Raw genomic sequence first — 15,189 nt, 5'->3', positions numbered from 1 at the left:
GAATGATGGGAGAAATTAGGAGGCGAGATTGGGTTTCCATGGTGTGCTGTGTGTCTGAGGTCTAAGTTAAGAATGGTCTATTCAGCCAGTCTTACTCCTAATGAAGGCACAAGAGTCTTGAGTAAAGAACAGATGTACAGGGTGAGACTGTCCTTGCATATTGGGGCTATTATACTCAGAACGTCTGATTTTAAAAATACCAGCTTTGGAAGTAAAGCTCAGGAATTCATCAGAATCCCCTTGGTGTCCATTTCTCATCAAACAGAACAAATGTATTGCTGTCCCATCTAAACGTGTAAAACCAGTTTGAAGGACTAATGTAGGACATGCTGTATGTGGTGAAGCAGCACTTAAGGGACTTTTGAAATCTGGCCCAAGACTCTTCCAAAAGACAGTTTTTAAAATGACTTGCAAGAAATAAGGCAGCTGCTTGGAGGTATATGAACAGAATAGGATTGTCCTTTGACCTCTAAAGTAACAGAAAGTGTTCTACACAGCTCACTCATGGATTCCCTGCTAGTCTGGTGTGGTGAAGGTGGGGGGGCTCATTTACAGATGGGAGGGAAACTCTGGCCCTGACATAGCTTGAAAGTTGGGTCCTCCAACTCCAAGCCACCGATTGCTTTTCCTGTTGCCTGGACTGCGTCAATTCAGGGTGGTGCCCTCCCTCTCTGGTCTCGACTAACTCTAAGGTTGCATTGCTTTCTGGGTTGGATTTTCTGGACTGGGCCTGGCCTGCCAAGGGGAGAGAGACCAGAATCTTCCCTCTGCACCCACCGTAGGGGTGGGAGGTATCTTGCAGCAGCAAGCATCGTGAGACACAGTCTGCGTCTAAGTTCTCTGTTCCCTCTCCTGTGGCCACATCCAGCTCCCAAGTAGTTACCGGCATCTTGGATGAGTGGCTAGGAGAACAGGATGGCCCTACCTAGTTTTGGAGAATTAGTGGTGGGAGAAATTATTTCTTCTGGTTTGCCCTTGTTAGAGGGCTGTGGAAGGCTCAGAAGAGTGTGGCAGCAAGCTTCCCATCTGCTTATGGAGGAGGAAGGGGGTGCTGGGTGAAAGCAGCCCAGGGCGTCGAAGCTTCTAGTGCAGATGTTCTGTGAGAGTAAGTAACTGCTGGCAGCAAGGAGGGCGGATGCCGCCCGAAAGGCTTCCCCAAATAGTTATTAATTCCTGCTCCGCTGACAATTCTAGTCAGATGTGGACCAATTCAGGTCTCTTCAAAAAAACGACAAAACTCAGGAAAACAAGCAGATTTCACTGCTCGCTCAAGAGCCCTCAAAGTACATTTTTAACACCAGAAGGACCCACAGAGATTGCAAACCCCACTGTCACTGTAGGTAAGGTTAAATGACCTGCTACCGCCCCCTGACGGTGCACAGGAGAATGAGGCAGACACAGGTCAATTGTGAGAGAAGGGAGCAGCGACATAGGCTTTTCGACCAGTGCCCCCACTCCCACTCCCTTGCAGCTGATTTGTGCCTCATTCTTCTCCCGTGCGCAGTCAGGAGACGGCAACCTGCCCTTTATCCTACGGCAAGTAAGAGGGTTAATACATGGAACCCTGGTGATGTGATTCAGTCCAGATCACTCTGGAGACAGAAAAGAATGGACACAATTGGTAAACGATAATACGGCTTCCAGAGATGCAGCAATTTGCCTGCGTGGGAGGGTGACTAGTAGACGGAAACCCTGCCTCGCATACTTCAAACAGGCACTAGGAGAGGCAACCAACTTACTTACATGGTATCCTGTGTGGAATAATTGAGTCGAAGAGCATTTAGCCCAGACAGGTGTAGCCTCTCCAGGATGTTCTCACATTGGTGAGGGCTCTGGCCTGGCTGGGCAGAGGGAGCTGACACACTCCCGAGCCAGTAGCAGTGCTAGATATCCCGAGGGACTTAGGCAGACAGCTCAGCCCAGTAGCTAGAACTGTCTGGTAGCTTTGCCAACAAAAGAAGGGACAGCCTTTGGAGGGAGTAAGTTCCCTGTGCAAGCTGGAGCTGAATGATCTGCTCCAGGGACCGCAGGAAGCTTCAGGTCTTGAGGCTGGGATAGGATGTTCCCAAGAGACTTTCAGGCTGGAGAGCCTATGGTTGGTAAGTATTTCTGGCTGAAAGGAGCAATCCAGTTCTCTAGCACTGGAGCCCAGCAGGGCTTGCAGGGTCACCCCTGGGGTGGTTTCTCCTTCCTAAGGCTGTAGGGGAAGGGTGGTTTGGGGCCCCAGGAGATCCAAGTGGCGAGTCAGCAACACACCCTGCCTGCGAATGCCACTGTGGGGTGAGCCTGTACCACATCTATCCGTCTGGGTGCCTGTGCCACAGGTGGCTATGTGTGTGACTCACAGGAACATAGATGAGTGTGTCTGCTATGACCACAGTTGGCTGTGGTCAGTCCCACTGGCTTCTCTAGATCCAGCTCTGTAGCAGGTGCTGACTCTTGGGAGACTCACAAAAATGGGGCAACCCCACAGGCTGCGTTGGCCGGAATCAGGTTACCTGTGAGCCCAGGCTGGACTTGCATAGCCCCAGGATCCATTCCCGTGCCCCAGCGTTCACATATGGGGCCGCAGCTGGTGTCCAGGATTAGAGGACCTTAGGAAACCATGCAAGCCTTCCCCTCGGCCTGTCCCAACTCTGGCCATGGCCATGGCCATCTGGTAAGGGAATTCCCGATGCACTCTTCTCCTTCCTCTCCATTTGCCCTCATCATGGGCAAAGCTGCCCAACAAAATAAAGCTGCTTTTCAGGGACCTGGTGACCTCAGTTTTGCCCCCTGCCCCCGCAGCATGTATGCTTTGTTGGCTGTGGATGGGTTAGTTCACTTCTCTGAGCTTTAGTCTGTGCTGCTTTTCTGTTCCATCAACCCACTTGTTTTCATGCCAGTGCTCATCACAGCTCTGTTGGGCAGGTGTGACTCAGGCAGATTTCCCGAAGGATACGCATAGCCGGGATCCTTCTCTAGCTTGGCAGCCAGGCCCAAACTACAAGAAAACACACAGGCTACCTTGCTCTATATGCACCTACTCTTTATTGCTGCTTGGCCAGGTGCTGGGTCCTGCCCAGCCCGGGAAGGGGAGGTCCTGACCAGTTCCCCACTCTGCGGCCAGCAAGCAAGGCCAGGCCAAGATCTGAGGCCTGCACCTGGCATACCCAGCCCCAAGGTGTGGTCCAGGGCACAGAGCCCTGGGAGGGCGTCAGGCACAGGCCGGGGAGTGCGCATGGCCCCGTGCGCAGCCCTTAGCCTTTCGAGTCGCTGGCCGTGGGCCCCTGGCAGAACTCATCCATGAACTCGAGGAAGCGGCCGAACCTAGGCGGGCCCTCGCTCAGTGCTGGGCGGCCCGGGGGTGGCGCTGCAGCCCTGAACACTGTACGCAGTGAGCAGCGCACCAGCTGCCTGTAGCGGGCCTGGAACTCCTTCAGCAGCCGCTTGGCCTCCAGGTATTGTTTCTGGTTCACCAGCCGCCTCTCAGTCTGCTGGCGCAGGACAGCTCCTGCAGGGAGAGAGGCCCGAGGGGCACCAAACTTGCTCTGGTTTCCCCCTAGCCCAAAGCAGTGCGGTCTTCGTCCAAAGCACCCCCACCCACCCACTGAAAGTGGGATGGAGTGAAAGGAGGATGCTATGGGGACTGAGAATGGCCTCCCCAGCTCAGGGCAGTAAGAAGCCAGTGGTGCCCCCTCCTGATGCTACCTCAAGCCTTAGTTCTGGTCTGTAACGTGCTGTATGAGTCTAGGCAACACCTTGCCTCCCTCCAGGCAGGCCTTAACTTCTCCATCTGCACACCAGACAGGGCTGGGGCAGAAGCCAAGGGCCCTGGGCCTCCTCCCAGCAGGTGAGCGAATGTCTTGATCTCGGGTTCTGGCTGCTGAGGATGGGGGTGGGGGGTGGGCAGAGCTGTACCTAGTGGAGCCTCTGTAATGTTCCGGGGATCCCGCATGCGAATGAGGAGGTCATCCAGCAGCTGGGCTCGAGTCTTCCGTGGCGGTGGAACAGGGATCCTCTGGGCCTGACACAAGGTAAGAGAAGCCGGTCACCACAGGTCGGTGCTCAGCCTCCAACAGCCTCCACTCCTCATACAGACGCAGCAATAAGCAGGGGAGCACTTGGGGGCACTGGGAAAGCATGGCCCTGAGAAGGTGGGGAGGTGACAGCCACCATGGGGGGGACCCGTATACCCGCTTCTTCTTGGGCACATAGCGTTTCTGAAGTGTGTCCAGCCTGGGCTTGGAGGAGTGGCACAGCAGCGGGCACTTCAGCATGCGCTGCAGGGCCTGTGTGTTCTTCTGGATTCCTAAGGCAAAAAGGTGAGGGTTGGGCAAGGTACTCCTCCTCCATCTGCTGGATGCCTCCTCCAGTTTCATCATTCCCCGCTGTCACAGCAGCCCTGGGTGCAAGGATTTCAGAGGCCCCAAGACGAACACACTGTCCCATCTCTCTCTGATCTGCTGCAGTGCCTGAACCTCCACCACTCATTCGGTGAATACTCGTCCCCTGGGTGCACTAGGGGAAAAGAACTGAACTGACCCCAGTATAACCCCACTTAAACACAGTGGGTTCCACTACAGGGATGGACTCCCATGACACCACAGCTGAGTGCCAGCAAGTTCCTTTGAAAGCACAAACACTGTTAACACATCAGTCTAAAATAAAGGGCTCAAAGGAAGCACTGCCTCCCTTGCCTCAAACCACAGAGAGAGGATTGGGGATGTTCCATTTGGGCCTTAGCTGGGCTGGGAAGGAGCTCAGGAATCCGACCAGTCTAGGTATCTGTTCCCAAAAACCTCCCGGAGACACTTTTCCAACCAGAGCGAGCAGCTGGGGCTAGACTGGCTGGAATCTCAGAACACCTGTGGTGCCTCAAAATCCAATGAAGGCCCAGGCCAGGGGACCTGATATGGGAGGTTCCAAATCAGGATACCTTCAGGAGCCCTTTGACAAAGGACAGCATCCTGGTCTAGAAATGAGGCTTTGCCCTGACTTGCTCTGGGCTGTGGAGAGGGACCCTGCTTGGAGCCATTTTCCTCACGTACCCTTTGGCTCAACAAAGGCTGGATCAGGCTTGGCTGTCAGCAGCTCCTCGTAGCCATGGTACTTGCTGGGGAGGGAGGCAGTCGGGGGCTTCCGACAAGCCCTCTTTACCTCTCTGGATGCTGTGTGGGGTGGTCTTTGCTCTTCCTCCTTCATGGCTGAATCATCCCTCTGGAGGATGGAGGAAGGCAGCTCACCCACCTGTGTCCAAAAGAAAACCAGCTTCCATTAACACGTCTGAGCATGAGCTCTGTGCAGGTTCCCATGCTGGGCCCTGTTAAGGGAAAGAACCAAGACTGGGGTAAGAGGATGCAGTCATAAAAGACAGTGATCGTGCACCTTGGTAAGCACTGGAGGAGAAAGGAGCACAAAGGTTCTGGGTGGGCCCAGGAAGCCCTCACCCCACCTGCGAAGCCTGGAAGCCTCCTGGAGGAAGTGAGGTCTTAACCTGCATGAAGTCTTGAAGCAGTGGGATGGCCGTCCCCACGCAGGCGTGGGGAGAGGGGTGGGCAACAAGTGCTGAGGAGAGAGGCCTGCTGCAGGCCATGAAGAGCAGCGACCAAGCCACCCATGTAAGTCCCGGCAAGGTGGATCTGGGGGACCTTCAAATTGGTATCTTTGGGGTGTACTATGAAGAAAGGGGCCACTGGAGCAATAAACAGGCTGCAGATCAATAAGGACTTTAAAAAGCCAACCTGAGGGTTTTGGTTTGTTTTTGAATCTTCTTTATTCTCATGGAGATGGCAAAATCAGCAGAGGAGTTTTAAGGGGGTGAGTGACCACTGTCTGCACTCACATTTTTAGCTTACCTTAATAGTTTTATAAGAGACATACTGCTGAGACTGGGTTTCATATGTAGGGATGTTGTTTATACCCTACACGAAAGCTTGTGGCTAAGAATAAACAGAATGTCTGAACAGATCTGTACCAAGTAGAGATTTCAACAATTCTTCCAAGGAAAAGCCAAGGGCCAGTTAGCTTCACCAGTGAATTCTACTAAGCATTTATAGAATTAACACCAATCCTTCACGAACTTTTCCAAAAATTAGAAAGGGGAACACTCCTAGCTCATTCTCTGAGTTACTATCCTGAAGCCAAAACTAAGGAAATAAATCACAAAAGGACAATACAGACCAATATCCCTATGAATGTAAGCACAAAAATCCTCAAAAAATATTAGCAAACCAAATCAACAACCTGTAAGAAGGATTATATATCACGATCAAGTGGGACTTACCGTAGGTAGACAAGCTTGATTAAACATCTGGAAATCAATCAATGTGATATACTATTTCAACAGATAAAGGACAAAAACTACATGATTGTTTCAGTACACACAGAAAAAGCATTTGGCAAAATCTAACATCTCTGTGACAAAACCCCAAAAAACAAAACAAAACAAAAACAAAAACAAAAAACCCACTCAACAAACTAGGAATAGAAACTTCCTCAACACAAAAAAGGATATTTATGAAAAACCCACAACTGATATCAGAATTGATGGTGAAAGACTGAAAGCTTTCTCCCCGTGGTCAGGAGTAAGACATGTCTGCTCTTTCTGCTTCTGTTCCACTCTGTGCTGGAGGTCATAGCCTTGGCAATTCAGCAAGGGGAGAAAAGACTTTTCCCATCACAGTGATTCACAGTTGACTGTATTCCTTTGGCTCCTAGGAAGCCCAGAATTGCATTTTGGCAATACACCTCTGTTCCCAGAGCAGCAGGGCAGATGAGCAGGTCAGAGTGAGTGAGACCTTATTTCCTTTCCTGTCCGTACTTTCCTTTCATCCAACTTTAGCAAGCTCATTTTTTTCAAGCTCGTTTTAAAATATTTATTTACACTCTGCTTTGTTCTAAAAGGTTCTGCTATAGTTCATAAAGATAGTTTTATATCATATAAATGTGTATGTCACTGTAAGTCACTTGTGGAATAACAGATGGATGGAGTCAGATGTAGATGTATGCGTGTGTATCTTGGAAAGATCTGGCAGATTGGAGGGGTGAGATGGCAGGTAGGGAGCTGAGGAAAGGCAGTGGTATAGTAACACTCAAGGGGTCCTGCCAGCTCCTCCAGCTTCCTATTTCCCTTTTCCTAAGTGTCACCCTGCTCCCCAGACACTGAACCATTTGTGGTTTCTGCACCTGCCACTTTCTGTCCTCTGTAGCCTGCTTCATGCTATTTGCTCTGCCCAGGATGCCCTCCTGTCCACCTTTTCACCTTGTCACTGTCTACTCAGCCTGCAAAGCTCAGCTCATCAGAACGTCTTTCAGGAGCCCTCCTGGTCTGGGCAGAGGATCCTGCTTTACTCCAGGCTCCCAGCACCTGGGTTTCCCTTAGTCTCAGCCCTGACTGCAAGCATTGTTCCTGCACTCCCCCAGCAGGCTGAGGATAGCTCAAGAGCAGGACCTTCATCTCAGCCATCTGTATTCCTAGGATTCAGAGGCAGCATCAGAAGTGATGTGACCTGTTTACGGCCATACCACCCTGAACGCGCCCAATCTCGTCTGATCTCGGAAGCTAAGCAGGGTCTGGCCTGGTTAGTACTTGGATGGGAGAAGTGATGTGACCTTATACAGATAGGTTGAGGCAGTGTCAAGCTCTTCTGAAAAACTGGTCGGAACCGTGCCCCAACCAGGCCCCAGATGCTGTCTGTGCCACAGGACCATGAACTCTCTCTGGGGGTAACCCCCCACCAGTAGCCTTGGCTCAGTGGAGCTCCCAGAGGGGCTTGCAGGCCTGCCAGGGGTGATTCCTTCTGGTTTCCAGACCTGTCTTGGGCTCACTTCTGGCTGCCTATGGCAAGCCAGCTATGCCAAGGTCATACAGGAGCCTCCGGGAGCTAGGAACAAGGCAGAGGAAGGAGAACCAGGCACCTGGGTCAAGAATATGGACTCCATGCTCTTGGTGTCCTCGTCTGATAGGTGCTCTGGGCTGAGGCGGCCGGGTCTGTCACTGTGGTGGGACATGGTCTCTTCACTGTGCACGGTGGAATCGGAGCAGATGGGAGGTAGGGGCACGAAGGTCCGATGGGACAGGGAGAGGCCCTCCACGCCCTCAACAGGTATCTGTGACTCCAGAGGACTGCCGGCAGCAGACAGCTCTTTAGTCAGCCCTGCCTCAGACTCTGGGATCTCCTTTGAGGGAGATGGGACTGCGGTCACAGGGAGATGATGGAGAAGTAGAGGCTGCTTTGGCACCTTTGGGACTTGGGTTTTCACCTGTCATGGGAGAAATGTTGGACTGGTTAGCTTCCTAATCAGAATCTCTCTTCCTGGACCTCACCAGACTAAGGCAGTGGTACTGTGACCAGGGTACTGGACGAGGGCTCACAGGAGAGGGAGGGAGCCAAATCCCACTAACTGGGCATCTACAATGTGCCCTGTACATGGCAGATGTTGCTTGATTTACACCTCAAACTACCCAGGAAATAATTCTTACTTTATAAAAAATATTAAATATTTATAATTATAAACAATTCTCTTTATTTTATAAAAGTGGAAGCGAGGGCTCAGAGAGAGATGACTTGTCCAAGATCACAGAATTATTTGGTGGCAGAGCCGGTATCTGATTTCTGCCTCATTCTACATCCCCGATCCTATCACTCTGGCTCTCAACAATCTTCTTTTGTTGGAGTTTTAACATGGTGCCCTCGACTTTCCTCAGAGACTCCTAGTAAGACCTGGAGGAGATGGTCCTGTCCCTTCTGGAAGGAAGCAGCACCAGGCCCCTTTCAGGATTCTGGTGCCTACACCTTAAATGAAGTTTCATATGGCAAATCTCTCTCAGGGTTCAGAACCAAGACGATAACTTCTTTCCTGTTGAAATTCTCAGCTTCCTTAACTAGCAAAAGCCCACCATCCTGGGAGAGAGGATTCCATACTTAGCATCTGCCTCACTCTGATTGTGCCCCTCTCAAGCTGGCTGATGGGAAGGAGACAGTCCAGTCCTTAGAGGAGGCAACAAACAAGGGGAAGATGATGGAAACCTTTTGAACTCCTGTCTATTTCCGGCTTTTAATTCTACTCTGGTCCTCTAAGGGCTCCAAAACTAGAGTTTGGCTAGACAGTGACAGGCTGCAGAGGGAGTCAAGAGGAAGTAACTGTATTTAACTTTTGTGATCAGCAATGCCCAGTCTAGCTTTTAGTCATGGAAAGGCTAAAGTTCAGGAGGGAAAAGCATTTCACAGAAATTTCTGCAATCCTTCTAATGAAGGAGAGATGTGACTTACTTTACAGCATCCCAGAAGGCTAAGACCACTGGTTGGGTTTGGTTTGGGGGAGCAGAGTGCTCTCAACATAGGGAAATGCTTCTTTATGTGTAAGAGATATGTATTCTAGGCCTGGTGCAGCCATTCACGATTCCCACAGGTGGTTAGAACTTGCATAGGGGCGGATTTGGGAGATTATAACATATTTTTGCATCTGCTGCTTCATCCAGTCCTCTCAGCACCTCAGGGAGGCTTGGAGTTGAGAAGCTGAAGCTCAGAGAGTTAAGCTCTTGCCCAAGTTTGGGCAGCTGTGCAAAGTGATGAAGCCAGGCTCATCCCTGGGTCTTCAGACCAATTTCTCCCCTACTTCTCCACAGCTCTTTCTCAGGGCCTCAGTTTCTCTGTCAAAATTGGAAGCAAGATTCCATGACCTTCACAGCTTCTCCCTACTCTGACAACTGGGTCCCTCTGACTGTCTTGTCCTTCTTCTGCGTGTATCTGTGTGTAACAGACACACAAAGCAGAAGACAAAGCCAGTACTACAGACCCAACAGAAGGAATCCATGATGAGTGGGAAAGATCAGTTCACACGCAGTAAAATGGGCTCCACTTCCTCCGGCCTTGGCAGTCCTGCCCTGGAGGCCTTACCTTCCTCGAGACCTTCCGAGGCATCAAAATATGATGCTTAGCCTTTACTATCTTCTTGCGAATCAAGTGGATCCCCAGCCGCTCCTGGAGGAAGCTTTTCAGCAGTGGAGGGACCCCTGGAGCCATGACGGGGAAGATTACTATTAGTGGATATTTACTGGGGGCTTACTATGCGCCCAGCGCTGTTCCAACTGCCAGACCTGTATTAACTTACATCATTCTCACACCAACCCTGGGAGGTAGGTACCTGTATTATTCCCATTCAATAAGTGAGGAAACCGAGGCACAGAGACGTTAAGAAATTTGCCCACGGCAACAAGGATAGTTCAAAGCAAGGGTGAGAACTCTGCTGGTGTCACTCTAGGACCCAGGATTCTAAGGTGCCTCCAAGGTATAGCGCTAGTGGCAGCACCCACCGCACCCACGATGCAACACCTACTTCTGGACACAGCTGCTTGAAACCTCCTGCATGACCCTCTACTTTCTTACCCCCTCCCCTGCTCAGCCATGCCTCCCCTGCAGGCCCCTCCCCAGATGGGAAGTAGGAAATGAGGTCACAATAGACCTGTTCTACAAAGCCAGGTGTTACTCCAAGATCTCATGCAGGATCTAGCTTTGCCTCATTCTTGCTGTGAGGCTTTGGGTAGATCATGAACCTTCCTGGACTTCAGCATCCTTCACTGGGCACGGGGACAATTACACCTGCCTCACAGGGTTGCTGTCAGGTAAGCTGGTACAGAAGTGCTTAGCAACGTCTGTGATTCTCTCCGTCCCTAGATGCACCAAGAACCATGTCCACCCATGATGCACAGACAAGCCCAGGACTCAGCCTCAATGAGGTGGGGTTGAGAGTGCCCAGACTGCCCCTGGGCACTGGGATGGGGGCGCAGGTTTGCAGGCAGCATACCTCGTGTATGGGACACCAGAGGGTTATTATGAAAGATGAGCTCGCAGAGAGACGGGAAAAGAGCTACTGGCAGGATGGCATCCTCCTTGGCGATCTATAAGGAAGACAGGGAAAAGCTTCGGGTCAAAGTTGCCCCACTTCTGCCCAAGGGCTGCCAGGCCCTATACCGTGGGGCAACGTGCTTGCTAGGGCAGGGGTGGGGCCGGGGACATGAGGCTGCTGTGCCGGACTCAGGGCTGGGCATGGTCTGCTCCTGTAGTTTCACCTGTTCACACCCACAGGATCAGGATCCTGTCTGAAATTCCACATCACTATTTCACGTTTAAAAGTTAAGAATTATTTTCTCTTCTCCACACTGGAAATGTAGCCCAGACCAAGGAATGGAGATGTTGGTGACAAAATGAGAATAAACACAAGGAGTCTGGAAGTATGGCCAGGCATTGATTTTGACTTCGGGATACTCTTTGTCTGACACTTCACCTTCCTCAATGCAACCTCTACACACCCCAACAGTCTGTCAACAGCATTCCTGGTGGTCTCTTTTGTTAAGACCTGTCCTGGACACTAAGCTGGGAAAAGACAGAGGGCAGGACAGGGGGGACCCATTCATTTAAGGGAAAAGCCGAGCCAATGATAAGACGACCTCCCAGCTGTCTGGGGCCCAGAGGCTGCTCTACCCTCTTGTAGCCAGCTTCTGAAGGGTGAAAAATACCTAATCCTTGCTGAGCAGAGTGGTTGGAACATCCCTGGGAAGGGTGTCTATTAGCAACAGAACACAATAAGAGGGGCAAAGAGTGGATCAGTGGCCTTTCAGATGTACCCTGAAAGTCACTGGGTCAGACTCTGGACCCATGAGGCAACAAGACCTGAGGACTGTAAGAGGGAGGGCCCTTCAGTTTGGCTTCCTCTGGAGCCCCAGTGGGTAGCACTAGATGTCCACTGGGCAATGAATCTATCCATTCTTATTCCTTTGTGTTCATTCAATAAATAAGTATTAGTGAATGCCAACATGAAATGAGCAAAACAGCTAGAACTCCTGTCCTCAGGGAGCACTCCCTGTGGGGAAACAGGCACCAAAGTAGTAACCGGAAGGACAAGAGCTCAGCAGCTGTGATGAGCGCTGTAAGAGAGGACATGTCAAGTCCCAGGGTGATCTGGTCCAGGCAGGGAGAGAGGGAAGGCTTCCCTGAGATTTGAATGGTAAGGAGGAGGTAGGGACAGAGTATGCACCACAGAAACCTCAATATTAACCAAAACCGTTCCCTCTACTTTCTGAGCACACAGCGACATGATCTTCGTGCCTCCACGCAGCTAGATGTGCTGGTATGACTCACGTCGTATGCAACCAGGGTGGAAGGGATAATTTCTGGGCACGGCCCATTTGAAACCTCGTGTGTGACCCTCTACGTTTCTTACCCCCTCCCCTACTCAGCAATCAGTCTGCCAGACACAAAGGAGCCAATAAAATCCCCTTCAGGAATGAAGGATGACAAAGACACAGCCAGAAGGGACCTGGGTCTCTGGGAGATCATGTGTGAGGCCACCAGCCCACCTGGACTCCTCATAGTAGATTCTATGAAATCAAGAAACAGACTCCTACTCAGGAGGTCGTGGGGGAATTTAAGGTGTGTGGCAGCAGCTAACGGTGCATGCTCCGCCTACTGCAGAGAGGAAGTGCCCGACACAGAGAACCATGCGTAAAGGCCCTCACAGTGAGGAGTAGGAAAGCCAGCTGGAGGGACGAAGGAAGGCCACTTTGATTAACAGCAGAAAGAAAATGAGGCTAGAGATGTAAGTTGAGGGCAGATCAAAGCTAGAAAGATCTTGGTCCCTGGGGACCTATTACATAAATTTGTAGGAGTAGGAGGACCTAAATATGACAAGATTTGGTCACAGATTAGATATGCATGGCGAGGAAAGATGTAAAGGAGAGAGAAACATTTAGGACAACAGCCAGATTTTGGTGTGAGTAAACCATGTGCTCTTCTTTAAGATATGGGAGATCATTAATTCACTTTGGATACGTGTACTTCCCAGTAGAGATTCAGGTAGGCAGTGCATATACTGGTCTGGAGTACACAGGAGGGTTCTGTGTTGGAATTATAACTTTGTGAGCCACAGTTCATGGGACAGTGGGTATATGAAGCTATCCCTACTGGGAGAGTCCAGAGTGAGAGGAGAGGGACCAGGCTTGGCCCCTGAGCAACTCTAAATTTGGTCATCGAGACCACGACTTGGCCTACCTTTTCTGTCAAGGACCAGGGAGTAAATATTTAAGGCTTTACTGGCCATATGGTCTGTGTTGTAACTACTCCACTGTGCTGTTATAGCACAGAAACCACCAGAGACAATTCATATTGTTAAGTGTGATGGCTCTTTTCCAACAAAACTTTAGATATGGAGTCTGAAATTTGGATTTCATATAATTTTAAAGTGTCATGAAGTAGTATCCTTCTTTTGATTTTTTCAACCACTTACAAATCAAAGCCTTAGCATGAAGGCTATACAAAACCCAAGGTCAGTTGCTAATGTCTGTGGGCCAAATCCATCCCTCCATCTGTTTAATAAAGCTTCATCAGAACATTGCCCTGCTCATCCATTTACATGTTCCCCTTTGTGCTACAAGGCAAAGCTGAGTAGCTGTGACGGAGTAATGGATTTATCCGGCCCATTATAGAAAACATTTGCTGACTTCTTATCTAGACTCTAGGGAAGAAGGAAGAATCTACAAAGAAGTATAATATGGTAAATAACTATATTTGGTTAAAGAGAGTGGTTAAAGAGAGTGCAGAGTCTCTCATATGCAAATCTGGTGGTCAAGAAGCAGTGACAACAAAATGAGGGAGGGAAAATTAAATTTGTCAGGATGCAAAATTCCATCCATCCAAATCAAGTGACTAAAAAGCTGAAGAAAGTTACAATTAAAACTGATAGAAAGTTGAAAGATATCCATGGCATGGATGTCATTTTCTGTGAAATTAAGTCCCAGCTGAAAGAAAGATATGGGCTTGGGATTCTGGATGATATAGTGAGGAAAATGTGGCCATTGGGCTAGCCTATCCCCATAAGGTGAACTGAATGCCCTTGAAAATAAATTCAGGATCCAATGTCAATTTACTATTTCTGTCCAATTTCATTGGGTTAAGGCAAATACAATTTAACCTACCAAATTTATGAACTAAGAAAATATTAGCTAAAGGTTGACTGAAAGTGATTACTTTGCCTGTTTTTTTTTTTTTTTGGTTTTTTTTTTTTTTTTTTAAGAGAGAGGGAGGGAGAATGAGCATTATCAGCCAAGGGGGGTTGGAGGAGAAGAAGAGGGAGATATTCTTTTTTGTTTTCTTTTTGAGATTTATGTATGTGCATGTGTACAAGCTGGGGAAGGGACAGAGAGACGGAGGAGGAAGAATCCTCAAGCAGACTTCCCACCAAGTGTAGATCCCAATGCAAGGCTTGACCCCAGGACTCTCAGAGCATGACCTGAGCTGAAATCAGAAGTCAGACACCTAACCGACTGAGCCACTCAGGTGCCCTGAGATAGAGAATCCCAAGCAGGCTTCATGCCCTGACATGGGCTCAATCTCAGGACCATAAGAGCATAACTTGAGCCAAAATCAAGAGTCAGACCCTCAACTGACATAGCCACCCAGGCACCTCATTTACTTTACTTTTGACACTAAACTTATTAGATTTGAGAGGATATTCTAGACATTTAAATTCTGTTTGAACACAAAATAGGTTTTAAAATTTGTAACTTTAATAAATGGAATGTTAATTTCAACACAGGTAGCATTAGTTTTCCTTGATGTGATCAAAACATCATTCATTCATCAAACAAACTCACTGGGTACCTATCATGTACCAGGTTCTATTCCAGACGATGAGGATATAGTTATAAGTAAAACAAAATCCTACTCTCAAACCTACATCCTGGCAGTAGACAACTGATAATAAAGAAAAAAGATATATATGTTAGGTGATAACCATCATAAAGAAAAATGTAATTTAAAAACTCAAGTAAACATGTAGAGAAATGGAGAGTAGGGGTGTCTGGGTGGTTCAGCTGGTTAAGTCTCTGCCTTTCCCTCAGGTCATAATCCCAGGGTCCTAGTATCGAGCCCTATGTCAGTCTCCCTGCTCAGAGGGAAGTCTGCTCCTCCCTCTCCCTTGGCCTGTCTCCCCCACTCATGCTCTCTCTGAAATAAATAAAATCCTTAAAAAAAGAAAAAGGAAAATGGAGTGTATTACTACCCTCCTAACAATAGGAAAAAAGACAGAATAACCTATAACATCATAACTTTTCTTGCATCTATCAGAGAGCTAAGGTCTCAGGGCAATCATGTGGACTGAAATGTAAGGAAAGGTGGGTACCTCCAAGGGATGATGAGACATGGACACTGG

General features: G+C 49.3%; 1 protein-coding gene across 13 annotated transcripts in view; it reads right to left on the bottom strand.

Annotated features, from left to right (window-relative positions):
- Positions 1-3,010: 3,010 nt before the first annotated feature.
- The window catches only part of XRRA1 (X-ray radiation resistance associated 1), a 65,885-nt gene continuing 53,706 nt past the window's right edge, over positions 3,011-15,189 (bottom strand). For 12 of the 13 annotated variants that reach the window (XM_032359571.1, XM_032359581.1, XM_032359579.1 and 9 more), the window contains 7 exons: positions 10,789-10,882; positions 9,882-9,997; positions 7,900-8,244; positions 5,031-5,229; positions 4,176-4,291; positions 3,901-4,006; positions 3,011-3,493 (listed from right to left, as the gene is read on the bottom strand). In XM_032359571.1, the coding sequence (XP_032215462.1) occupies positions 3,240-3,493; positions 3,901-4,006; positions 4,176-4,291; positions 5,031-5,229; positions 7,900-8,244; positions 9,882-9,997; positions 10,789-10,882 (1,230 nt within the window). In that variant the 3' untranslated portion in view covers positions 3,011-3,239. The remainder of the gene's footprint in view (positions 3,494-3,900; positions 4,007-4,175; positions 4,292-5,030; positions 5,230-7,899; positions 8,245-9,881; positions 9,998-10,788; positions 10,883-15,189) is intronic. The other variant, XM_032359580.1, reaches the window with a different exon arrangement.

This window comes from Mustela erminea, chromosome 9, assembly GCF_009829155.1.
Source record: "Mustela erminea isolate mMusErm1 chromosome 9, mMusErm1.Pri, whole genome shotgun sequence".
Taxonomy (NCBI): domain Eukaryota; kingdom Metazoa; phylum Chordata; class Mammalia; order Carnivora; family Mustelidae; genus Mustela; species Mustela erminea.
This window is presented reverse-complemented; position numbering and strand designations above follow the sequence as displayed.